We start from the raw sequence: 26,748 nt of genomic DNA on the forward strand, positions 1-26,748 counted from the left end.
TATATATACATATATATGTGTGTGTATATACAGTATATATATATGTATGTATATATATACATACATGTATGTATATATATATATACATGTATGTATATATGTGTATATATATGTATATGTGTATATACAGTATATATATATATATATATATATATATATATATATATATATATATATATATATATATATATATATATGATACCAGATATGTATACTCCTATGTCGGTTCTCAAATCGAAATATCGATACTTTAGTAATTTGAGATCATGTGTATTGAAAGGAGCACAGTGTAAAAAGTTAACTAAACTTGTGAATGAAGCAATGTGTTTATATTGAATGCCTTAGTTTATGGTTATGTTCACTTAAATTAATTTGTGACTTTTGAATCTCTTATTTTTGTATGATGGCCTGTTTTTTTCTGTTGTGCTGTAGCTTACATGGTTATTCACACCACTCTAGTTTGAAATAGCGTTCATATATTTAAAATACCTATTACAAAAAACATGATTACCACGCTAATCTTTATGCCGTTAGAAATGCACGTTTTGCTTAAATTTGACACATTGAAACGTCTGCAATACTTAAATATCGCCGACATCAATCCATCTTTAACATGATATCAGTCCTGGGTTTAAATGTGTTACACTATAACAGTTATTTGCTTCGCCGTGTGGCTAATTACTTTATACAATACAGGACAATATTAGTCATCTACTATTGACTTATTGATCCGTGTCATGCATTAAGTAGGTAGTAACAGCTCTTTGTGAAATAGTGAGTGGTCCTTAAAAGGACCGTTGGGTATTTTTGATAGAACAGAAGTGGTTAACCTCCGAAACCGTACAGAGTGCGTCCCTGCCTCTTCAGGGCGTAGACAACATCCATGGCGGTCACAGTCTTCCTCTTGGCGTGCTCGGTGTAAGTGACGGCATCACGGATGACATTCTCCAGGAACACCTTCAGGACGCCGCGGGTCTCCTCGTAGATCAAGCCGGAGATACGCTTCACTCCGCCGCGGCGAGCCAGACGACGGATGGCGGGTTTGGTGATTCCCTGGATGTTATCACGGAGAACTTTGCGGTGACGCTTGGCGCCTCCTTTCCCCAGTCCTTTGCCTCCCTTGCCACGTCCAGACATGTTTGCTCCTAGTAGTCAAAGTTAGAAACTGACGCTCATTTGAAGGAAGGCCGGTATTATAATAGGAATGCGGACCTGAAAGAAGACAGTTGGCTAGGAGGGGCGTTACTTAGAAGCACCTCCCCTTTTCTCATATGGCCACAATGCTCCCTATGTTCTTGTCAAATGTCATTCAATTCACACTTTATTAAATAAATAGTACAGATGGGATTTATGTACATAAGTGTATACATGGATATTTTGGATTTTATGGGGGGTTTGTGTGTGTATTTAGATGTATATATAGAAAGGTAAATATACATTTATCTAGTATAATTATTAATAATGAGGTACAGGAGATAGTACATAACGAGCCCATGCTACATACTTCGGTACAGTAAATGGCGGTATGCATCTTCTAAGTTACGGCTGCAACCTGGCAGAAAATTAAATAAAAAAGAAATGATTGAGAATCAGACTCAGAAGAGTTTTTTTATCGCCATTGTTTGAGAACGGGTTCACAAACTAGGAATTTTACTTGGCGCTATGGTGCAACATAAAACACATATAACACAGAATAGAATAAAATGAGCTGTAACTGAGCTATTGTTATTGTTCATGTGCCCGATGGCCGAGGGGAAAAAACTGTTCAGGTGGCGGGAGGTGTAGGTCTGAATGGACCGTAGTCTCCTGCCTGAGGGGAGAGGGGAGAATAGTTTGTGTCTAGGATGAGAAGAGTCAGCTGTGATCCGACCCACACACCTCCTGGTCCTGGAGGAGAACAGGTCCTGGAGGGGTGGGAGTTTGCAGCCAATCACCTTCTCAGCAGCACGTACCATGCGCTGCAGTCCATGCTTGTGGCGCCGGGGAACCACACGGTGACGGAGGAGGTGAGGATGGACTCGATGATGGCTGAGTAGAACTGCACCAGCATCTCGGTCGGCACCTTCAGTTTCTTCAGCTGCCGCAGGAAGTACATCCTCTGCTGGGCCTTCTTGATGAGGGAGCTGATGGTCGGCTCCCACTTGAGGTCCTGGGGGGCGATGGTGGCGCCCAAGATGGGATTTATCCTACATGTCTTGGGTGCCTGATCTTAAGAAGCTGTTCCTTTTAAAGAACCGTTTAAAAGACTGGCTTGTTATTGTTACTTTGTTGGCGTTGTTTTTGTTTTTATCTTGTTCGTTAATTGAGGACACACTCACAAGTAGCAGTTGTAGGATAAGGTGTGGATCAGGATAATATTGTTTTAACAAATAATACTTCATTGGGAAAAAATATTGTAAAATATTGACGTAATTGTATTTTTGTTTTGTTTTCATTGTAAACATTCCTCAATTTCCCCTCACCTAAAATACAGAACAAAATTAACAAATATTAAATTGGCAAAAATGTATATATTTATGCATGTATGTATAGCTAGATATATAACGTATAAATAAAACTTATGGTCAGATGAAGCATTGAACCACTTGAACCAAATTGGTTAGAGAATTTCTCGAAGCTTCAACTTAAGTTTGGCACTAGACTCTACCTGCTGGTCAAATGTATAATTACAAACAGCTGCATCTTAACCACATAATGTGTGATGCATTGAAATGTTGCGTCTATTATGCCTCTTGGAATGAATCACAGTAAATGTTTGATTTATGTGTTATATATGTACGTATAGTGTGTGTTTGTATTTTGCCAATGAGGTAGAATCATATGATAGGGCAGGTAGTATAATGTGTTCCTGTCATATTGAGGAAAGGGCATGCAGAGGAAGATGATGATATAATGCAGAGGAGATTCAGTTCCTTTTTAGTTTTAGGCAATTTTTAATTTTTTTGGACAAAACCTCTCCATTATTCAGCTATTGATTTCTAGTAGCGGGTTAAAATGAACAATTACAGAATGCTTTACTTTAACAAATGTAATGTTTACAGTGATAAACACATATGAGAATTGACGTCGCCGGGAATCGAACCCACATCTTGTAGATAAAAAAGGCAAATGCATGAGCCATTGTGTTACCAGAGTTCTGTGTAATAAATAATGTGTAATAAATATACAGTATATTGAGTTTGTCGGTTGGATTTAGTTTTTCGTCCTTCTTGGATTCTCACGGCATTTAAAAAATAAACTATTTTTATTCTCTATCCAGATTCCGAACTGAGCGCAAGTCTCGAAGGCTCACATTTTCAATTGAGCTTGGGCGGTTTATGAGTTGTCGAATCTCCCGGCAAATCTGAACCACGCCCCGAAGCGGTCACATGGTACAACTTGGCAACTAGGCTTCATATGTCATCATTTCTGGCTCCTCCCCTAAATGAAGCAAGCATCAATACGCACTTCGCGGAAACGCCCCCTCCATTACACGACACACGCCTCGAAGTCTCAGAACCTTTGGCCCCATCCCTAAATAAAACTAATAAAGACATCATACAAATGTGAATACAAACAAAGAAATAGATACAAAATAAATATAAAAGTGAATCCAAATGCTGCTTATATTTTTTATATATATATTTTTTGACTCTGACACATTTCTGCTTTTTGCAGTCCACACACCAGTTGGATGGGCAATTGCCGACACTGTATATGCACCGGCATAAAAGCGTCTCCCAAACAAACAGCTCGGCTCGCTTCTGCAAATCGCTTCTCATCCTTCACTTAAAAGAGCTGTTCAAAAGACTCGCTTCGATTGCTACCGTCACATGTCTAACAAATAGAATGTGTACATGAGTATATAACAACAATAAAGCCTGTTACACAACCATTTTCTGCTCCCACAGTATGGAAATAGCTGTGGGTCTGTTACAGTGCAGTCGTGCACTGCAAATACAACCACAACATAAAAACATGTGCAATGAATGCCTCTTTACATTATGTCTATTTTAGAACAAAATAAACTGACTTTAGGCTATTTCATTCTACAACGTGTGTGTCACACTACAAGCCTGGGGCCCACATCATTTATGTGGCCTGTAATAGCCTGGAAATAACATGTGTCAATACGACATGTATCTTTATGGATTAATGTATTCTACATTTTGTAAAAAATATATATATATATAATGCAGGCAAATGCAGTTCTTAACTTGATATAATTTGATAAACAAACTAATTAATTTTTTTTTTTGCTCTTTGAAACACTTTTCAAAATAAAATTCTACAATAGCTGAACTTAAATATTTTCTTGTCATACAACACTGTCCTTTCAACCATTCCTAAAAGACTGCATTTTAGCCTCCAACAAATAAAAGTTAGAAACATTCTGGTCACAAAAGGTGACCATTTGTGCCGTTTGTTTACAACTGAATGGAATAATTACGCGGGGGATTCTGACCATTTGGACTAGTTGTAGCGATCGTTCTGCCACACAATACCTCAGTACTAGTGATGGGTCCGGCAACACCGATGCTTTGGCGCATGAGTCAGGCTCATAGAGCAAAACCCTGTGTCGGTGCGCGTACCGCTTTTAGAAAGTCACGTGACCGATCATGAGCTGTTTCGGTCACGTGACCGATACGCGAACTGTGTCGCACTGACGCCTCCTCTGTGCCCTATGAGCGGGTCTTTTCTACAGCCGGAGAAATAATAACTAAGAAGAGAAATCACATTATTTATTGACTGTATCTAAAAAATTAAAAAACATTTTTATTTAAATGAAGATATGAAATAATCCTAAATGAAATACAATGACTTGGTTTATATTATTGTACATACTAGGTCATACAATCCGTGTCAGTTGAGTCGGTCCTGTAGGGATTTTTAATGTCCAGCAGATGTCAGTATTAAGTGACACAGTATCAATACAGTTTTGCCATGTGTCGAAACCCTTCATAACGCCTCATCAACCCATCACTACTCAGTACTAATGAGGAAAATGTACACTTCAACGACTTTGACAGTTAGGATTGCTCAATTGCATTAAAACAGTTTTTATTTTTTTCTCACTGCAATAGGACGTAACCCTCCTTGCCCAAGCACACACTCGTTTTTTTGGAGTATAAATATTTGGAGTTCTGGCACCAACCGTTGGACGAGATCAGACCAATCCAAGTTTAAGACTAGATCTGACCAATCTAAGCCTAAGACTAGATCTGACCAATCTAAGTCTAAGACTAGATGTGAACAATGTAAGTCTAAGACTAGATCTGACCAATAGAAGTCCAAGACTAGATCTGACCAATCTAAGTCTAAAAGTATGAACTGATGAAGCCTACTACTCGAATGAGTGGCGAAACGTCTTCCAAGACAAACCAAGCAGTCCAGTTGCAAACGATTGAACGGCCTGAGATGACTTGCCTATATTGTAACTCTCGCCACTAACTCAATAAATTTCAGATTTTTAAATAAATAAATAACCGTCTTGTATTTTTAAAGCCATGATATATGTTATGATTTGATATGTTTGCGGATCGGAAAGAAAATCTTTGGTATGGAACACACGTAGTTTAATTTTGCATTCATATTTTCTTATTACCTCCTCCAACCTCCAAGGACAAAGCTACAAACAATGGGAGACCGGGCTTTCTGCTCCGCCACTCCCAGTCTGTGGAACGCTCTCCCTGACCACATGAGGGCACCACAGACTGTGGATGCTTTTAAAAAGGCTTAAAAACCCTCCTTTTAAAAAAAAACATTTTTTTTTAGATATATGCATACTAATTCTAGCTAACAGGCTGTTCTATTTATTTATTTTTAATATTTGTATTTGTTTTATTTTTTTAATACACTGTAGCACTCTGAAGTGGTTTGCTCAATATAACGTGCTTTTTACAAATAAAATCTATTATTTTGCCAGACATTATTTCCACGTATTATATTTTGTGTACTGTCTACGTTTTTTTGTTGACTTTTTTTTTGTTGTTGAAATGGTGACATCATTGTCAATGTATAAGGAATAGGACATGTGATATGGCACCACCTATGGAATGTTTACAATGAAAGCATAAACAAAACGTAATTATTGTTTCATCATAATTCCCACCAATCATGTATATGTAGGATTAAATTATTCTGATCCAAATATAACTGCTACTTGCGACTGTTTCCTTGAGGAAAACTAGTGATATGCGGATCGATACTGAAATATCAACACCACCGATACCAGATCTTTATGCTCGGATATCAATTCAGAAACCAATATGTGAATACTTTTTTGATAGTTTAGTTGTTTGCGATAACTTATATCATTAACAGGAAGACAGTGTAAAGTACCTTCAAAATGTGTATCATCGCACTCGTGTCAAATTGAAATGTTACTTTTTCACTGCATTGTGTTTTCAGTCTGTCAATAAGAAAATAACTGGAAGTCAAAATGAATCACTCAGTATCATAAACAAATGCGTGTATCATATTTGTTTGAAGACGCTACAGAGTTACGTAATTATACATTTAGAGTGCATTCAGCGTAGAATAGCGATGAGAAATGTCTACACTGCCAACAGTTAATATTTATACATAACATCCAAATATAAAGTATTGACACTTTGTTTCAGAGATGTTCTAATATATCAAACAAGAACCTAATACTGATAAGTGGAAGTATGCAGGGGCCATAGTGGCATAACTACATAAGGATTATTTGCTCTTTTGTGAGGTAGTGAGTGGCTCTTAGAAGAGCCTTTGTGGTGATTAGGGTGTGAAGTAGTTTACTTCTTGGCGGCCTTCTCGGTCTTCTTGGGCAGCAGAACAGCCTGGATGTTAGGCAACACACCGCCCTGGGCAATGGTCACACCTCCGAGGAGTTTGTTGAGCTCCTCGTCGTTGCGGACAGCCAGCTGAAGATGACGGGGGATGATTCTGGTCTTCTTGTTGTCACGGGCTGCGTTTCCCGCCAACTCCAAGATCTCAGCGGTCAGATACTCCAGCACTGCTGCCAGGTAGACAGGAGCACCGGCGCCGATACGCTCGCCATAGTTGCCCTTGCGGAGCAGACGGTGGACGCGACCCACTGGGAACTGCAGTCCAGCACGGGAAGACCTGGTCTTGGCCTTGGCTCTAGCCTTGCCGCCTGTTTTGCCGCGTCCAGACATGATCAAAGATTGGGGTGATTGTCTCTGTATTATCACTGATGAACAGAATACTCACGCTCTGCGAACGGGACATTTATACACTCCCATGCTGCTCTGTGATTGGCTGACTGTGTCGGGGAACGGTTGTCCAATCAGCGCAGGGTAAGCAAATGCGCGAGTCCCCACTTTGAGTCCTTTCAAAAACACAATAGAAACAGTAAATGACCTCAACAAAGCACCATTACTAGGCATCAGTGTGTAATATTATATACAAATACACAAATAAAGCAAGGTGTTCTAGTACTTTAAAGGCCTACTGAAAGCCACTACTACCGACCACGCAGTCTGATAGTTTATATATCAATGATGAAATCTTAACATTGCAACACATGCCAATACGGCCGGGTTAACTTATAAAGTGCAATTTTAAATTTCCCGCCACACTTCCGGTTGAAAAAGCCTTCGAAGGATGACGTATGCGCGTGACGTAGCCCGAGGAACAGAGGTATGCCTTCGCCATTGAATACAATACAAAAAAGCTCTGTTTTCATTTCATAATTCCACAGTATTCTGGACATCTGTGTTGGTGAATCTTTTGCAATTTGTTTAATGAACAATGGAGGCTGCAAAGAAGAACGTTGTAGGTGGCTGTAGCAACACAAGGACCACTTACTCGGATAGCAGACGCCTAGCCGATGCTAGCAGACGCCTAGCCGATGCTAGCAGACCCACCGCACGGATGATCTGGTGAAGTCCTTCGTCGCGCCGTCAATCGCTGGAACGCAGGTGAGCACGGGTGTTGCTGAGCAAAGCAGATGAGGGCTGGCTGGCGTAAGTGGAGCGCTAATGTTATTATCATAGCTCTGTGAGCTCCGGTTGCTAAGTTAGCCTTAGCGTTGTTAGCAACAGCATTGTTAAGCTTTGCCAGGCTGAGATCTATTAACCGTGTAGTTACATGTACATGGTTTAATAGTATTGTCGATCTTCTGTCTATCCTTCCAGTCAGGGATTTATTTATTTTGTTTCTATCTGCATTTGAGACAGATGCTATCACGTTAGCTCATGCTAAAGATGCTAAAGAGCTTCGTCGATGTATTGTCGTGGAGATAAAAGGCACTGTAATGTCCATTTCGCGTTCTCGACTCTCATTTTCAAGAGGATATAGTATCCGATGTGGTTTAAAATACAAATCCGTGATCCACAATAGAAAAAGGAGAGAGTGTGGAATCCAATGAGCCAGCTTGTACCTAAGTTACGGTCAGAGCGAAAAAAAGATATGTATTTCACTGCATTCTAGTCCGTCACTCTAACGTTCCTCGTCCACGAATCTTTCATCCTCGCTCAAATTAATGGGGTAATCATCACTTTCACAGTCCGAATAGCTCTAGCTGCGTTAAAAACAATAGGAAAATATGAGGGAGTGAACAACTGACAACGTCACGCAAGGCTTTTTTTTATCAGAGACCAAAAGTTGCGAACTTTACCGACGTTGTTCTATACTAAATCCTTTCAGCAAAAATGTGGCAATATCGCAAAATGATCAAGTATGACACAGAATGGATCTGCCATCCCCGTCTAAATAAAAAAAAATCATTTCAGTAGGCCTTTAAGGCACATGTGTTATTTTGCTTAACATTCAATAGAGCATGTTTTACTCCAGTATTATATGTTTTCTAACTGTGCTATAGATTACCAGATATATTTATACATTTTACCAATAAATGATAATTAAATGGGTTATACTTGTATAGCGCTTTTCTACCTTCAAGGTACTCAAAGCGCTTTGACAGTATTTCCACATTCACCCATTCACACACACATTCACACACTGATGGCGGGAGCTGACATGCAAGGCGCTACCAGCAGCCATCAGGAGCAAGGGTGAAGTGTCTTGGCCAAGGACACAACAGACGTGACTAGGATGGTAGAAGGTGGGGATTGAACCCCAGTAACCAGCAACACTCCGATTGCTGACACAGCCACTCTACCAACTTCGCCACGCCGTCCCCCAATAATGACCTCGTGTGCTATATTTCCTCACATAAAATTTTTATGAACAGTTTTAAATTAATTTTGAACACAAAAAACAAAAACAATACACAGTTTAGAAAGGAAAATAATAGCATTTCAAATGCAATACCTTGATTTGTTTTTTTTTTTTAAAAAAACAAATGTTAAAAAATGAACAGGAAATATGTGTGTCTGAATAGAAGCAGGTAGGAACGACTACTAATGGGAAGAAGAAAACAGAAAATAAAATAAAAGAAAAGAAAATGCCAAATAATAAGCCTACAAATATTAGGGAAAACAATGACAAAAAAAGAAACAAAAAAATAAGACTATTAAGAATACAAAAATTGTAATTATAACACTTTAAAGAAATAATATAAATATAACAATAATATGAATGAGAAAGAAAAGGGAAAAAAAGAGTAAGAATATTAACAATAGTAAAAAGAATGAATGAAGTAAATACAAAAATAATCAGACTATGAATAATTGCAAAAGAAAACAAATCAAATGCAAAAATAGTAAGAATAATAAGAATATTGATGGGGGAAAATGGAATATATATTACAATTCCGAAATAAAATTGAAGACAAAAATAAAAACAGTAGGAATATTGATAAAGGGGAACATAAAATTGAAGATCAATCAAAAAAAGAAAACAATTGTCAGATTAACAGTTAGGAGCAAGACACCAGTTATAAGAGTATGTACACTTACAAGAACATATGTTTTTATATAAAAAACATATCCATATATCCATATATATATCAAAAACATATCCATATATCCATATATATATGTTGAGGTTTCTGTGGTTTATCCATTATACAGTGCTCAATACCAGGGTAGAACGGAATATACAGTATGTTAGGTCAGAAAAAACACAGAGGCTATATCATCCCTACAAGCCTGTTTCCCTGATGATATAGCCTCTGTGTTTTTATATAATAATATATAATATGTATATATATATATATATATATATATATATATATATATATATATATATATATATATATATATATATATATATATATATATATATATATATAAATCGACCAAGTTGACTCTGTTTGCTCGCGTATTAACTTTCTAAGGAGGCTCAGGGTCCACAATATCATGTTATATAAGGCAAACATTGAATCTGTCATCCGTTATGGCATCTCCACATGGTTCGGAAATCTGTCTGTCAAACTCAAACCCTTATCAAGAGGGCTGGTCAAATACTTGGCATGCAGCCCCCTTGTTCCCTTCAAGAAATATTAGACAAGACTGTGAGGAAGCAGTGTCTGAAAATCACCCTTGACCCACACCACATACTTCAGGGTGAAATTGTGTTGATGCCAAATGGGTAAACTGCACAGAACAGCAACATACAAACTCAACAGCTGTAGATTTCCCTTTGTTCCACTGGCAATCAAAGCCCTCAACAGAGAAGTACTGTAATAATTTCATAACTGACATACCTGCACTGTTCATTGTCATCACTGTATTATCGGATGCACTGTATGCATGCATGTATAACACTGTCTTGATGTCCAAGGCAAGATTCCCGTCAAAGAAAAAGCTAATTATTATGGTAATATCCACATCTCACTTAGCTATCAATATGTGCAGTTTTAGTGTATTTTCAATATCACACTTGCCATTTTGTTGATTTTTTTTTAATGTACACATCTAATTTACCAGTCGTGGGTTAGGTCTGCAAAAATGTGAGTGGCAATGTTGAAGCAGGAATGACATTAGTAGAAAGTGTGGTGGCTCTTAAAAGAGCCGTTGTGGTTGTGGAGATTGAAGCTTAAGCTCTCTCTCCGCGGATACGGCGGGCCAGCTGGATGTCCTTGGGCATGATGGTGACTCTCTTGGCGTGGATGGCGCACAGGTTAGTATCTTCAAACAGACCGACCAGGTAAGCCTCACTAGACTCCTGAAGAGCCATCACGGCAGAGCTCTGGAAGCGGAGGTCGGTCTTGAAATCCTGGGCGATTTCCCTGACCAGGCGCTGGAAGGGCAGCTTGCGGATGAGCAGCTCGGTAGACTTCTGGTAGCGGCGGATCTCACGGAGGGCCACGGTGCCGGGCCTGTAACGGTGAGGTTTCTTCACGCCGCCGGTGGCAGGGGCGCTCTTGCGGGCGGCCTTGGTGGCCAGCTGCTTCCTGGGGGCTTTGCCTCCGGTGGACTTACGGGCTGTCTGCTTTGTTCTTGCCATTGTTCGCTACGTCTCGACTTGAGGAAGTAAGATACCACAACCCATGCAAGCTGTGCGTTTTATAAAGACAAGGCAGCGCTGATTGGTCCGTATGGGAGGAGGCCGGCGCAAGGGCTGATCAACCATTGGACAAGAGCACTTTGAAATGAACCAATCATCGACAAGAACTGCCCAACAGCTTTAGACATGAGAAGAGATCAACTTCCAGCAGTATATTGGTCAAACTTAAAAGGGTCCAAGCAAGCACATACAACTCAACAAGTGTTACTAAACTGCCATGAAAGGGAGAAAACAAATATGAATAATTCCGGGTGGATAATAGAAGACATATGGGAAAAAGCTCAAATTGAAAATATTAAAGTTAGCCTACAGTACCAATCCCTGCAATACCACTGTGGATGTATGATAACCCAAATGTAAATACCGTATTTCCTTGAATTGGCGCAGGGAATATTGTATTCGCACTTCTAGAATTACTGCCGGGTCAAACTCGTTTCTCAAAATAATTAACGCATGCTTGGCCTTATCGCCGGTTTATTATTGAAGCCGGATCAAATTCGTTTCGCAAAATATTAATTTTATTATCGCATGTCTATAATTTTCACCGGGTCAAACTCGTTTCGCAAAATATTTAGCATATGTCTAGAACTTCCACCGGGTCAAATTCGTTACGTCACGAGTGACGCATCTGTCCTCATTTTCAAAATGGAGGAAGCTGCTTTCAGTAGTTTACAATCGCACAAAGGAAAAAAGATAAAGAGCTATTCAGTAGGATTTAAGGTCCAAGCTATTGAATACCGGTACAGTATGCTAAAGAGAACAGTAAGCAGCTATGTTTTATTAATATACCGTAGCTGCGTGTGTGAAATACTGTATAAGTCATTAAATGACTCCCGCCTCCTGGTGGTAGAGGGCGCTGCCGCGCTAGTGATCCTTCTTGCGACTTCCGGTACTGCAGAAGAAGTGAACACACGCAGCAAGAGATTTTTTTTCTTCCTTCTAACATGGAGGATTACATACCAGTATCTAAAATAAAACAGTTTTCTAAACTGGACTTTCAATGGAAGCAGGAGGTAGTAATTAAAGGAATATCTCCATCGAGACAGAGACTTTTAAAACGGAAAAAAGAAAATAATGAAGACTTCTATAAACAAGTTATCGATGCTTTTGGTCAGAAGGAGCTGCAAATGGACTCCATTTATAAGTACAGGTAAGACCATAATAACGTTTTTTTTTTAATTAAATGTGCTTTTCATGATGGTATGCTTACATCACACTCAAAGCGCACGTCTAAATTTTATGGATTCCTCTTGGTAAACGCCGGAGTGAGAAGAGGTTTTAAAATAATTACCGCATGCACGGCCACCCCGCCGGTTTCCGGTAAACGCAGGAGTGACAGGAGGTTTTAAATTAATTAACGCCCCTGCGGCTATTCAAGGAAATACGGTATGCAATTATTAAAGAATACAAATTTAAATAGTTACCAGATAGAACAATGGCTTCAGGAAACGTTTTTAGACAACATCATAATATATACAGATGCATTAAAAACTATAAATAATAAAGCAGGGGCCACAAGGAAACAATATTAAATATAAGTTATCTGTTTTTACGGGGGAATTGGTCGTAATTTATATGGCAGTTAATTGGATAGAGGAAAATAAAGCAAGGAAAGCAGTCGTGTGCTCGGACTCCAGCAGTGCATTGATTAGCATAAAAAACATAGCATCAGAAACAAGACCAGATCTAGTTTATGAAATAGTTCAGGCAATCTGCAGAATAAATAAAGCGGGAGGTGAGGTAACATTTTTCTGGGTTCCTGCTCGTGTAGGCGTTGTGGGCAACGAAGCAAAAGTGGCAAGCACTAAAACAGAAGTAAACATGGAGATTAACCACAGTAAAGAAGAAGTGAAGAACATCATTAAGATAGAACGCAATAAGAAGTCGCAGGATCATTGGAATAAGGAAACAAAAGGCAGAGAGTATTACAAAGTCCAGAGGAGACTAGGTCTTCAATAGGTTCATTGAAATTGATGGACAAACATAATACAAGACTGTGTGACTGTTGTCATCAGAGAGAAAGTGTAGAACATGTTTTAATACAATGTAGGAAATACAATAGAGAAAGGGAAATACTAGGAAATAAGTTAGCGAAAGAGAAGATTAGGTTAGCAGTGGAAGATATATTAGGATTGCACTCAGATCACATTGGTTATAAAGCATTATATACATATTTAAATAAGACTGAGTTAAATAAAAGAATGTAGACTAGGGTTCCACCTCGGGTCCACACTCCATTTCAGTAGGTGGCGGTAATGCACACCACAAGGTTGCTTGCCAACCGCCATTAAACAAAAAAAAGAAGAAGAAGAACTGCCCAACCGCTTCTGAAGCCCTGGACTCTTTGCAGAATGTAGTTTGGCATCAGATGTAAACATTGCAAGAGTAATGTAGAAATAAATACATGTTTGACCATGTAATGTTGACTATTGTCCTGTTAACATCTGGTGTTAGGTGTCGATAAGGTAATATATTTGACTATTTTTGCAAAACAACAATCACTAACTTGTAATTTCAGGGAAATTGAGAGACCCCGAAAGGGACAAGCGGTAGAAAATGGATGGATGGATAGGATAACGCTGTGGTTTTGTTTCTGTTACAATGTGGACTATGCCGCCACCTGTTGGTGAGGTGACATAATGCAGCAAAGGGCGAAGGCCGACCTATTTGGACCTTCAATATTTAGTTGATGCACTTTCAGTTTTCCTCATGTCAGGATCAGTCAGTCAGTCAGTAAAAAAAAAAAAAAATTAACAGAACATTAATGAAATAGAAGAAAAAAACAGTCGCAGAGAAAAACAAATTAGGATTTATTGTTGATGAAAAATGAACTTGGAAACAACATAGTGAACATGTCTAGAGCAAGTTGATGACATGGATATGTATTTTGAGTAAAGTTTGTTATTTTATTAATCATTCTTGTATGTTTAGGTTATGTAATATATTAATATATCCACATATAATGTATTGCAACAGTATACTGGGTGTTATGTCTCAATCATACCTTTTATTGATCTTATTGAATCAAAATATATTCATGAGAATGTTTTTTTCTTCAATAGTTGACACAATGAATTTGACTTGGTAGACGGTGCTCAATTAACTTCTTCTGCTCATTTCTAAAATTATAATTACAAAGAAAAAAGTGGAAATAAGAAATGTAATTTAACGATAAAAAGTTGAAAAGTTTACCCTAATACCACAAATCTGCCATGCTATTAATTATTGACCTATTCAAGACTCCAATTAAATAAAATATTGCACATTGAAATAATTTTTTTGGGGGAAAGACATTGCATATGTTGTTTGCCGTATAAAAACTAAGGTTTGTTTGACCAAAAGGGCACAACACATAAATATATTAAAACACTTATAATCAGAAATTTGATCAAGAGATTCAAGCATTGAAATTATAAATATAATTTAGGTTCTTTTCTGGATCCCTGTGACCTTTAAGTGTTTTTTTTGTTTGTTTTTTTTACAAAAAATGATTGTTAAAAAGAAAAAGATCAAATTGAATCAAAATCAATATTGTAAAGTATTGACCTATTTAAGGGGTGCAATTACTTCCGATACCTCTAACATTCCACTTAAAAACATTTTGAGGGGAAAACATTGCTTCTTTTTTTTTACTAAAAAAAAGTTTTTTTTACACAAAAAAAGTTTTTGTACACAAAAATGCATGAAACATAAAAACAACAAAACAATATTAAACGACGAAAAAAATCAGAAACTGGTTTTAGATTCAAGAATTGAAAATAAAAAATAAAATTGCCATATAACTTAATCATAGAATTGACAATTTAGAAAATTTCAGCCAGATCCCTAATGCCTTTAGGATCCTTGAGTAGCTCCCACGAGGTGTGAGATTGATTATATATATATATATATATATATATATATATATATATATATATATATATATATATATAGATATAGATATATATATATATATATATATATATATATATATATATATATATATATATATATATATATATATATATATATATATATATATATATACACATATATATATATATACACACATATATATATATATATATATATATATATATATATATATATATATATATATATGTGTGTATATATATATATATATATATATATATATATATATATATATATATATATATATATAGATATATATATATATATATATATATATATATATATATATATATATATATATATATATATATACACATATATATATATATACACACATATATATATATATATATATATATATGTATATATATATATATATATATATATATATATATATATATATATATATATATATATACACACATATATATATATATATATATATATATATATATATATATATATATATATATATATATATATATATATATATATACACACATATATATATATATATATATATATATATATATATATATATATATATATATATATATATATATACACACATATATATATATATATATATATATATATATATATATATATATATATATATATATATATATACACACATATATATATATATATATATATATATATATATATATATATATATATTAGATATGGATAGATACATATAGATGGATAAATAGATATACATATAAATGTATATAGTGTTGATTTTTACAATTGAAATATTTCTAAACGACCACACATCTTTTTAGTGTTCAGCCCTCAAATCGGACGGCCCAGGCAGATTGAGTGCCCATGTTGCATCCATGATGCAGTGATGGCAGCACACACACTAGTTCCGAAATTGGTGAGGACCAGACAACACAACAATATACTACTTTGTCATTGAGGAAAACTGTTCTTAAAAGTGGGTGAGGTGGCTCTTACAAGAGCCGTTTACATGGGAAAATGTATTTACTTCTTCTTGGCTGCAGTCTTGGCTTTAGGCTTGCTGGCCTTCTTAGCGGGACTCTTCTTGGCAGCAGGACTCTTCCTGGCCGCTGGGGCTTTCCTAGCCGTCGGCTTGGCGCTCTTGGCGGGGCTCTTAGCGGGGCTTTTAGCGCTCTTCTTCGCTGCCTTCTTCGGGGTTGTTGCCTTCTTTGCGGGCTTCTTAGCGGCTGGCTTCTTGGCTGCGACTTTCTTCACTGGTGATTTCTTGGCTGGGGGCTTCTTGGCGGGGCTCTTCCCCTTAGCGGGAGCCTTTTTGGGCTTGGCTTCGGACGCCTTGTTCATCTTGAAGGAGCCGGAAGCGCCGGTACCCTTGGTCTGCAATAAGACCTCCTTGGCCACCAGTTTCCTGACGGCGATCTTGATGCGAGCCTTGTTCTTCTCTACATCGTAACCGGCGGCGTTGAGGGAGTTCTTGAGGTAGGCTAGAGAGACTCCTTTACGCTCCTTGGACTTAGAGACAGCCTGGGTGATCAGCTCGGAGACGCTGACTCCAGCCTTCACGGTCTTGCTGCTCTTCTTCTTCTTGGCCGTCTTCGACGAAGCGGGTGCGGCTGGTGCTACTTCTGCCATGATGGCCTGCTTTGACTTGTCTTGTTGTTGACAAGGACTGAGGTGGGACTCAACTGGACTGTCCATCGCAAGGGGCAGGAATTAAAGGCAGGATGAGAACCGTGGAGACTCAACTGGACTGTCCATCGCAAGGGGCGGAGCTTAAAGGCAGGATGAGAACCGTGGAGACTCAAGCGACTGGCTCTCTCCTCGGCGTGCTGTCAAACTGGCCTCACTTGTGCTTTCTCCGCACTTTTAAAACCATTAAAAGACGCAATGGAAATTATTTGACAAAGCAACAACGATTCCACTCTGTAGTAGACTAGTGTCTCCTCACATTTATGACGTTTACAAGGTGCACATTTGTGGCATTTGGATCGAACAACACTCCAAAGCTGACTTCTTCCCCGACATCAGCAGCTAAGCTCGGCGACTTTCCTCGCTCATTTCTACAATTAAACACTTAAAAGTCCCTCACAATGCAACAAAAACTGCCCTACGGGTTACAAAACATGTTCACTCAGACGCTCCCAGCCCAAAAAGACAAACATTGATGGCGGCTGTGAAACAAGACAAGGTTTTAGTGACGCAGCAAACACAATGACCACTGATTGAGACCTGTTGGGGTCAGGCTGGTGTCTGTTATCATCTGATATCACCTCTCACGTCTTTAATACATCATTCTATTCTCTTTGAGCAATTAAAGACATTTGTTTGTCTGTCTTGTATTTGAACCATACTTTTATGTTCCAAACAAGAAGTACACGTGACAAGAAGTACACGTGACACAAGAGTGGAGGCCTACTCCCCTTACACTTGAACAAACACTTTTATAACAATATATCTTCTCACAGGACAACACTATAGAAATACAAATGTTGATTATAGAATATATATTTTTATATACATGTATTTAAAGAGGATATAGAGTAGTCTGTGTACAGCATTATTGACTGCTACTATCTACTAAAGTGATTCAACACATGTCCATTATTGCCTAAATACTCACATATTGCATGTGTAACACTAATAATACTTGAATGCATTTTTTAGCTATTCAACTATGAACTTTAGAGACTGTGTGCACTGTATTCATATAAAAGGTGATAATGATGAACACCACTGTTGTTTTTGACACTTTTATTTTTCAGTACTTTATATAGTGATATTAAATTTAACAAAATACATTAATCTCAACAATAGCAGCATGTATGACGAATTATAATGTATTTTATTTATTGATCATGAACTGTTTTAGAAAATGGATGGATGGATGGCAGTATACATTTATTACCTAACATCATTCATCTTTAATGTCTTTATTTATTTCAGCATTTTGCCTTATTTATTTTCTTACTTACTTTCACCACTGCACAATAGTTACACTTTCTATGATCTTTTCTCCAGCACTTAGAAAATCGTGACAACTAAGCACGGGAAATGAAGAAACTCTTTCAAGACAAAATGCAAACACATGGGCATGATGGCGGGCTGCAGCCCGACGGCGGCACGTCCCAGCAGGCCGCGCGGTAGGGCCAACACAGAAGTCTCAGGGCCTCGGACGGGTTTCAGCCCGCCCTTGGCGCGTGTGGCGGGCTGCTCGCCTTTCCAAACCATAACCAGCATCGGCTCCTGAGCGGAGGGTTTCGAGCACCCACCTGTCCTCCCTATCACGGAGGGGGTTGGGGGGATTACTCCTCTATGCATCAGGTGATGACGTCTCTGCGTTGTTGACTTGCCTTCACGGAAGAAGACTTCCCTCTGCTGGCTTCCCGATGGACTGGACTCTCACCTTCTCCTGAATGTAACAATGTTCAGTAACTGTACCCACTCAGCATCCATTGCAGCCAATCACCCAGGAGGGGGTCTTCACATCTGTGGCCCTTTCCCAAAAGTATTTCTTTTTCCCAATTTTTGAGTTTTTCCTTGACTGATCGATAACACAAAGGATATTAAAAGAGCAGAGAGCTAGTGCAACCAGCTGCCACATCAGAAGCGCCATTTCTGCATACAGCTACAAAGTAATACAAAAAAAAAAACACAAATATGAGCAATAATAATATATATTGTACACATACGACTTCACCATGCATAAACAAACATAAAACATTAAAAATATATATTTAAATACCCACATAACCTGTGGTGGCTTCTGCACTGTACAGTGATTGTTTTATTATGATGATAGTTTATATATCTTGTTTAGCACTTAGCAATAATGCTACATGATGCTTAGTGTTTCACTAAAGCTGCATCTGTCTAGCACTGTTTCCAAAACTTGTAGATCATCCTCCTCATATTCAGGATCAAAAGAATATGTTTCTGGATCGTCATTTGTCCCAAAGTAGTCTTTGTTGTGTCATGAAGTCTGCCATGATTAGTAGTGTTGTTGTTTTTGTTGTTGAAGGGAAAAGCAAATGTTGTGATGTGTCTATGAAATTAATAGGCAGCCGTATGCTTAAAATGAGCAAAACATGTAAATTTTACATGTTCTTATGAATGTTACATTACATTTATATTTACAGCGTGGATATAAAACATTGACGGAGGTGTATGGATATTTTTGAAGTGTTAAAATTGTGTTGAAATTGTGTTTTTGTTTTTAAAGGTGTAGATAAAGGGTCTCACAATGTAACGTGCTTTGAGTCTCTTAAGAAAAAGCGCTATACACGGGGAGAACCCCTCTTCCACCGTGCTGCCCTATATATATATAATATATATATATATATATATATATATATATATATATATACTGTATATATATATATATATATATATATATATATATATATATATATATATATACTGTATATGTGTATATATATATACTGTATATATATATATATATATATATATATATATATATATATATATATATACTGTATATATATATATATATATATATATATGTGTATATATATATACTGTATGTATATATATATATATATATATATATATATATATATATATATATATATATATATATATATATATATACATATATATATATATATACTGTATATATATATATATATATATATATATATATATATATATATATATATATATATATATATATATATACTCTATATATATACTGTGTATATAAACATATACACACATACATATATATGCGTGTGTATATATATACTATGTGTACTGTAAAAGACACTAAACTATCTCACTTAGACCAATAAAGCCTATATGTATCAGGTAAGGTTTCATAAAGAATTGATCATCTCAGTGTCATTCAGTTATTCATAGTAATTGCATTAACAGCCATTGTGAACTTTAGGAAAAATACTGGGATTAAAAGTCACTCAATCGTATATATGTATCCGTTTTTTAATTGGAGACAGCACAGAGTTAAATATAATGGAGATAACATATTTGATTGTATAACCGCTTGATGAGCCCCCAAGTACAGTAAACCTTGAAACACACCACTTTAAATGTGACCAAACAGTAGGTATATATGCCTGAATTGTACTCATTGGATCAGAAGGAATGTCAGTGGTACTGTTGCTCTTAAAGCCGTTTTAGCAGAGATGGAATGTTTCTACTGGAGCATTTTACTTGGAGCTGGTGTACTTGGTGACGGCCTTGGTGCCCTCAGACACGGCGTGCTTGGCCAGCTCACCCGGCAGCAGGAGGCGCACGGCGGTCTGGATCTCCCTGGAAGAGATGGTGGATCTCTTGTTGTAGAGAGCCAGACGAGACGCCTCGGAGGCGATGCGCTCGAAGATGTCGTTGACGAAGGAGTTCATGATGCTCATGGCCTTGGACGAGATGCCGGTGTCGGGGTGGACCTGCTTCAGTACCTTGTACACGTAGATGGCGTAACTCTCCTTTCTTGTCTTCCTGCGCGTCCCTCTGCCCTTTCCGGGGGCCTTAGTGACGGCTTTCTTGGAGCCCTTCTTGGGCGCGGACTTAGCTGGCTCAGGCATCGTGTTGGAGGAAGATGAAACTTGTAAGGAATTAGTTACTACAACCGCCAGGCAACCCGCCGACGTGCATTTTATTCCTGCGCCAACGCCTTCCTCTGATTGGCTGGCACGTCACGCCGCTGTCATCCTCTTTATACTGTCAAGTACTTTATTACACTTTGTTTTGGAACAATGTCAACATCTTTCAACGCCTCTGAAAATGATTCTGCGTTTTATTATTTACTACCTTAGCGCACTTTTAAAAAATAAAACATAAAAGTGGGCCGTGTGATGGAAATTAATTGGCACTTTTAATAGATCAATCCTTAATTATTTTAAGTAATTATTTATTGAGGCAAAGTCTGACTGGAGTCAAAATAGCAGATTGCTAATTATACATGTTTGCTCTATTCCACTAAATATCTTAAGAACGTTTGGTGAATATGCAGCTAATTATTTGGTAGTAAGCTAGTTGACACCACAGGGAAGCGAAATTGAGTAAACGTTGAATAAGTTTGCATTTAGACATAGGAAGACTATAAAATATATATAGTATATATTAGCTATCCTACAAGGTGTAAGGGTCATCAGCTTCAGTAACAAGTGTGTGGTCCTTAAAAGGACCGTTTGGGTTTTGTTCGACAGAAGGGGATGTTTAACCTCCGAATCCGTACAGAGTGCGTCCCTGCCTCTTCAGGGCGTAGACAACATCCATGGCGGTCACAGTCTTCCTCTTGGCGTGCTCGGTGTAAGTGACGGCATCACGGATGACATTCTCCAGGAACACCTTCAGGACGCCGCGGGTCTCCTCGTAGATCAAGCCGGAGATACGCTTCACTCCGCCGCGGCGAGCCAGACGACGGATGGCGGGTTTGGTGATTCCCTGGATGTTATCACGGAGAACTTTGCGGTGACGCTTGGCGCCTCCTTTCCCCAGTCCTTTGCCTCCCTTGCCTCGTCCAGACATGATGGCTAGTTCAAGTCACTAAAGTTAGACTGATGCAAAACTTCAAAGACGACCGTTCTTATTACATGAATGCGGACCTGAAAGAGGACAGCATATGCACTCGTGAGGAGGAGGGGCTTACTTAGAAGCCCTTCCCCTTTACTCATATGGCCCCAATGCCATCTTTGTCGATGTCAAGTGCCGTTAAATCTACATATTATTAATGAAGATTATAGAAATAAATAGTAAAGATGGGATTTATGGCTTGAAAAGCCGTTCCTTTGAAAGAACCGTTTAAAAGACTGGCTCGTTATTAGTTAATATTTGTATAACCGTTTGTCGTTGTTGTTGTTTGAATCAAGGACACAATCACTGATAGCAGTTAAGATAAGGTGTATAATAATTTTAGAATCAGAATAATTTGAATTTCCCAATGTTACTCTATTGGTGGAAATTGTAGTGGATGATGACTGATTTCTACAGAAATTATTCTAAAATATCGACTACTTTTGTTGGCATTTTGTTCTGAAGGCCTACTGAAATGAAATGTTTTTATTCAAACGGGGATAGCAGATCCATTCTATGTGTCATACTTGATCATTTCGCGATATTGCCATATTTTTGCTGAAAGGATTTAGTAGAGAACATCGACGATAAAGTTCGCAACTTTTGGTCGCTGATAAAAAAAAGCCTTGCCTGTACCGGAAGTAAATGATAAATGATAAATGGGTTATACTTGTATAGCGCTTTTCTACCTTCAAGGTACTCAATGCGCTTTGACAGTATTTCCACATTCACCCATTCACACACACATTCACACACTGATGGCGGGAGCTGCCATGCAAGGCGCTAACCAGCAGATCAGGAGCAAGGGTGAAGTGTCTTGCCCAAGGACACAACGGACGTGACTAGGATGGTAGAAGGTGGGGATTGAACCCCAGTAACCAGCAACCCTCCGATTGCTGGCACCGCCACTCTACCAACTTCGCCACGCCGTGACGTAGCGTGACGTCACAGGCTGAAGGGCTCCTCACATTTCCCCATTGTTTACAATGCAGCGAGAGCAATTCGGACCGAGAAAGCGACGATTACCCCATTAATTTGAGCCAGGATGAAAGATTTGTGGATGAGGAAAGTGAGAGTGAAGGATTAGAGTGCAGTGCAGGACGCATCTTTTTTCGCTCTGACCGTAACTTAGGTACAAGCTGGCTCATTGGATTCCACACTCTCTCCTTTTTCGGCGAAGCTCTTTAGCTACAGAGCTAACGTGATAGCATCGTGCTTAAATGCAGATAGAAACAAAAGAAATAAACCCCTGACTGGAAGGATGGACAGAAAATCAACAATACTATTAAACCATGGACCTGTAAATACACGGTTAATGCTTTCCAGCTTGGCGAAGCTTAACAATGCTGTTGCTAACGACGCCATTGAAGCTAACTTAGCAACGGGACCTCACAGAGCTATGATAAAAACATTAGCGCTCCACCTACGCCAGCCAGCCCTCATCTGCTCATCAACACCCGTGCTCACCTGCGTTCCAGCGATCGACGGAAGGACGAAGGACTTCACCCGATCATCCGTGCGGTCGACGGCTAGCGTCGGATAGCGCGTCTGCTATCCAAGTCAAAGTCCTCCTGGTTGTGTTGCTACAGCCAGCCGCTAATACACAGATCCCACCTACAACTTTCTTCTTTGCAGTCTTCATTGTTCATTAAACAAATTGCAAAAGATTCACCAACACAGATGTCCAGAATACTGTGGAATTTTGAGATGAAAACAGAGCTTTTTTGTATTGGATTCAATGGTGTCCGAATACTTCCGTTTAACTATTGACGTCACACGCATACGTCATCATACATAGACGTTTTCAACCGGAAGTTTAGCGGGAAATTTAAAATTGCACTTTATAAGTTAACCCGGCCGTATTGGCATGTGTTGCAATGTTAAGATTTCATCATTGATATATAAACTATCAGACTGTGTGGTCGCTAGTAGTGGCTTTCAGTAGGCCTTTAATTGTAAACATATGTAGCACTAATCGTTCTCATCACCGGATTGGGGTAGGGTGGATAGGTCGGATGCGACCAGTTATAAGGGGACACACTTCCTGGAAAAAAAGGGTTGTTGTTGTGGAAAGAAGTCTGATAATAAACTCACCGGCATGGCACGGTTGAGAGACTGGCCGTGCCAGCAACCTGAGGGTTCCTGGTTCGATCCCCACCATCTACCAACCTTGTCATGTCTGCTGTGTCTTTGAGCAAGACACTTCACCCTTGCTCCTGATGGGTGGTGGTTAGGGGCCTTCCGTGGTAGCTCCCGCCGTCAGTGTGTGAATGTGTGTGAATGTGGAAATAGTGTCAAAGCGCTTTGAGTACCTTGAAGGTAGAAAAGCGCTATACAAGTATAACCCGTTTACCATAACTACTGCTCTCTCGCCACTTTGTCTCGACTCCCACACATTAATCATTTGGCACCGCGTCCTTAATGTGATGCCAAACTTTGGCAGTGACATCACTATTTTGTATTTGCAATCACCTAAAAAAAGATTGGTAGTATAAGAGAGTTTTAACAATACAGGTAAAATAAAAAATATCTATCTATATATCCTGTTTTTATTAGCTTGACTATATTGTTATTCACACTAGTGATGTGCAGATCGATACTAAAATACAGCCAGATATTTATGCTCAAACATCGATTCTTAAAATCAAATTATCGATATGTTTGGTATTTTATTTCAGGGGTGTCTAAACTTGTTCCTCCAAGGGCCGCATACTGAAAAGTCAAGTAAGAGGGGGCCATATTGATTTTTAATTTTTAAAATTATTTTTAATCAGATGTTTTAGCTTTGTATTATAAGTGATTAAGTATGTTAACAGTTCAGCTTTTCTCGTTACATACCCATTTTTTGCTCTTTTTTCTTACATTTTTACAGTTTTTTTTCTCCCCGTGTACGAATAACAAAAATAATGTGATTAACTTCATAAACACATCATTGTAATGATATTAATATTAATGTTCAGTTACACATTTAAAAATGTTTACTATGGTTGTAATTTTTCAAATTAACAAGTTTATATTTAATTTCTGAATTAACTAACTAAACTTTGTCTATATTTGAAGTGTGTTTTATTTATATTTCAAGAGCTTCTAACATTTCAGATCAGGGGTGTATAAAGTGTTTCCTCCAAGTGCCACATAGTGAAAAGTCAAGTATGAGGAGGCCATATTATTGTTTTATTTATTTATTTATTTTTTAAAACAGATGTTTTAGCTTTGTATTATAGGTGACTAAGTATGTCAATATGTATTCGAACAGTTCAGCTTTTCTCGTTACATACCCATTTTTGCTCTTTTTCTTACATTTTTACAGTTGTTTTTCCCCCCCATGTACGAATATCAAAAATAATGTGATTAACTTCATAATCACATAATTGTATTAATATTAATTTTAATGTTCAGTTACACATTTAAAAATGTTTACTGTGGTTGTAATTTTTCTAATTAACAAGTTTGTATTTAATTTATGAATTAACTAACTAAACTTTGTTTATATTTGAAGGGTGTTTTATTTATATTTCAAGAGCTTCTAACATTTCAGATCAGGGGTGTATAAAGTTTTTCCTCCAAATTCCACATATTGAAAAGTCAAGTATAAGGAGGTCATATTGATTTGATTTTTTTAGACAGATGTTTTAGCCTTGTATTATAGGTGACCAAGTATGTTAATATTTATTTGAACATCTCAGCTTTTCTCATTACATACCCATGTGTTGCTCTTTTTTCTTAATTTGTTTTTGTTTTTTCCCCCCCATGTACAAATAAAAAAATATGTGATTAACTTTATAAACGCATTATTTTATTAATAATATTAACTCTCAGTTACACATTTAACAATGTTTACTATGGTTGTAAATTTTAAAATTAAAAAGTTTATATTTATTTTTTTAATTAACTAACTAAACTTTGTTTATATTTGAAGTGTGTTTGATTTATATTTCAGGAGCTTTTAACATTTCAGATCAGGGGTGTATAAACGTTTTCCTCCAAGGGTTGCATACTGAAAAGTCAAGTATGAGGGGGCCATATTGATTGTTTTATTTATTTTTTAAACAGATGCTTTAGCTTTGTATTATAGGTGATTGGTCACCCTTGGGCAAGGTGTAGTACCCGAATGCCCCCCCCATCAGGGTTACGATACCCCCCATGAACTACACTATAAGAGGATGCGTTACCCGGCCCGGAGGAAGCCCGGGGCCCTCCTCCGGAGCTAGGCCCGGAGGTAGGGCTCGTCAGCGAGCGCCTGGTGGCCGGGCTTGCCACGGAGCCCGGCCGGGCACAGCCCGAAGAAGCTACGTGGACACACCATCTTCTCTGCCACGTGGGCCCACCACCCGCGGTCGGAACCAGTGGGGTCGGGTGCGCTGCCAAGTGGATGGCAGTGAAAGTGGAGGCTCCGGACGGACCAATTCGGGGCAGCAGAGGCTGACTTTCGGGACGTGGAACGTCTCTACGCTGGTGGGGAAGGAGCCTGAGCTGGTGCGAGAGGTGGAGCGCTACCGGTTGGATCTGGTGGGGCTTACCTCTACGCATAGCAAGGGATCTGAAACCACACTCCTGGACAAGGGATGGACCTTGTTCACTTCTGGAGTTGCTCAGGGCGTGAGGGCACAGGCGGGTGTGGGGATACTCACGAGTCCCCGGCTGAGTGCCTGTACGTTGGAGTTCACCCCAGTGGACAAGAGGGTCGCCTCCCTTCGCCTTAGGGTTGGAGGGGGGAAAACTCTGACTGTTGTTTGTGCATACGCACCAAACAGGAGTTCAGAGTATTCAGCCTTCTTGGATACCTTGCATGGGGTCCTGTATGGGGCACCGGCAGGGGATTCCATAGTCTTGCTGGGGGACTTCAACGCGCACGTGGGCAATGACAGTGATACTTGGACTGGCGTGATTGGGAGGAACGGTCTCCCTGATCTGAACCTGAGTGGT

General features: G+C 38.4%; 6 protein-coding genes across 6 annotated transcripts in view; all 6 read right to left on the reverse strand.

Annotated features, from left to right (window-relative positions):
• Positions 1-825: 825 nt before the first annotated feature.
• On the reverse strand, positions 826-1,137 carry LOC133656427 (histone H4). The gene has a single exon (XM_062057506.1). The coding sequence runs from the start codon at positions 1,135-1,137 to the stop codon at positions 826-828; it is 312 nt and encodes a 103-aa protein (XP_061913490.1).
• Positions 1,138-2,040: 903 nt separating this feature from the next.
• Positions 2,041-26,748, reverse strand: part of LOC133656210 (uncharacterized) — a 28,393-nt gene continuing 3,685 nt past the window's right edge. The window contains exons 2-3 of the mRNA XM_062057121.1: positions 6,760-7,161; positions 2,041-2,149 (exon numbers count right to left, since the gene is read on the reverse strand). Of these exons, the coding sequence (XP_061913105.1) occupies positions 2,074-2,149; positions 6,760-7,161 (478 nt within the window). The 3' untranslated portion in view covers positions 2,041-2,073. The remainder of the gene's footprint in view (positions 2,150-6,759; positions 7,162-26,748) is intronic.
• Positions 10,829-11,350, reverse strand: LOC133656177 (histone H3). Its single transcript, XM_062057082.1, has one exon. The coding sequence runs from the start codon at positions 11,335-11,337 to the stop codon at positions 10,927-10,929; it is 411 nt and encodes a 136-aa protein (XP_061913066.1). The 5' UTR covers positions 11,338-11,350; the 3' UTR covers positions 10,829-10,926.
• Positions 16,300-16,948, reverse strand: LOC133655176 (histone H1-like). The gene has a single exon (XM_062055121.1). The coding sequence runs from the start codon at positions 16,903-16,905 to the stop codon at positions 16,300-16,302; it is 606 nt and encodes a 201-aa protein (XP_061911105.1). The 5' UTR covers positions 16,906-16,948.
• LOC133656187 (histone H2B 1/2-like) lies at positions 20,242-20,877 on the reverse strand. Its single transcript, XM_062057096.1, has one exon. It carries the CDS (start codon positions 20,829-20,831, stop codon positions 20,457-20,459), a length of 375 nt encoding a protein of 124 aa, XP_061913080.1. The 5' UTR covers positions 20,832-20,877; the 3' UTR covers positions 20,242-20,456.
• Positions 21,409-21,795, reverse strand: LOC133656198 (histone H4). Its single transcript, XM_062057107.1, has one exon. The coding sequence runs from the start codon at positions 21,775-21,777 to the stop codon at positions 21,466-21,468; it is 312 nt and encodes a 103-aa protein (XP_061913091.1). The 5' UTR covers positions 21,778-21,795; the 3' UTR covers positions 21,409-21,465.

The sequence above is a fragment of the Entelurus aequoreus genome, linkage group LG08, assembly GCF_033978785.1.
Source record: "Entelurus aequoreus isolate RoL-2023_Sb linkage group LG08, RoL_Eaeq_v1.1, whole genome shotgun sequence".
In the NCBI taxonomy this organism is placed as follows: domain Eukaryota; kingdom Metazoa; phylum Chordata; class Actinopteri; order Syngnathiformes; family Syngnathidae; genus Entelurus; species Entelurus aequoreus.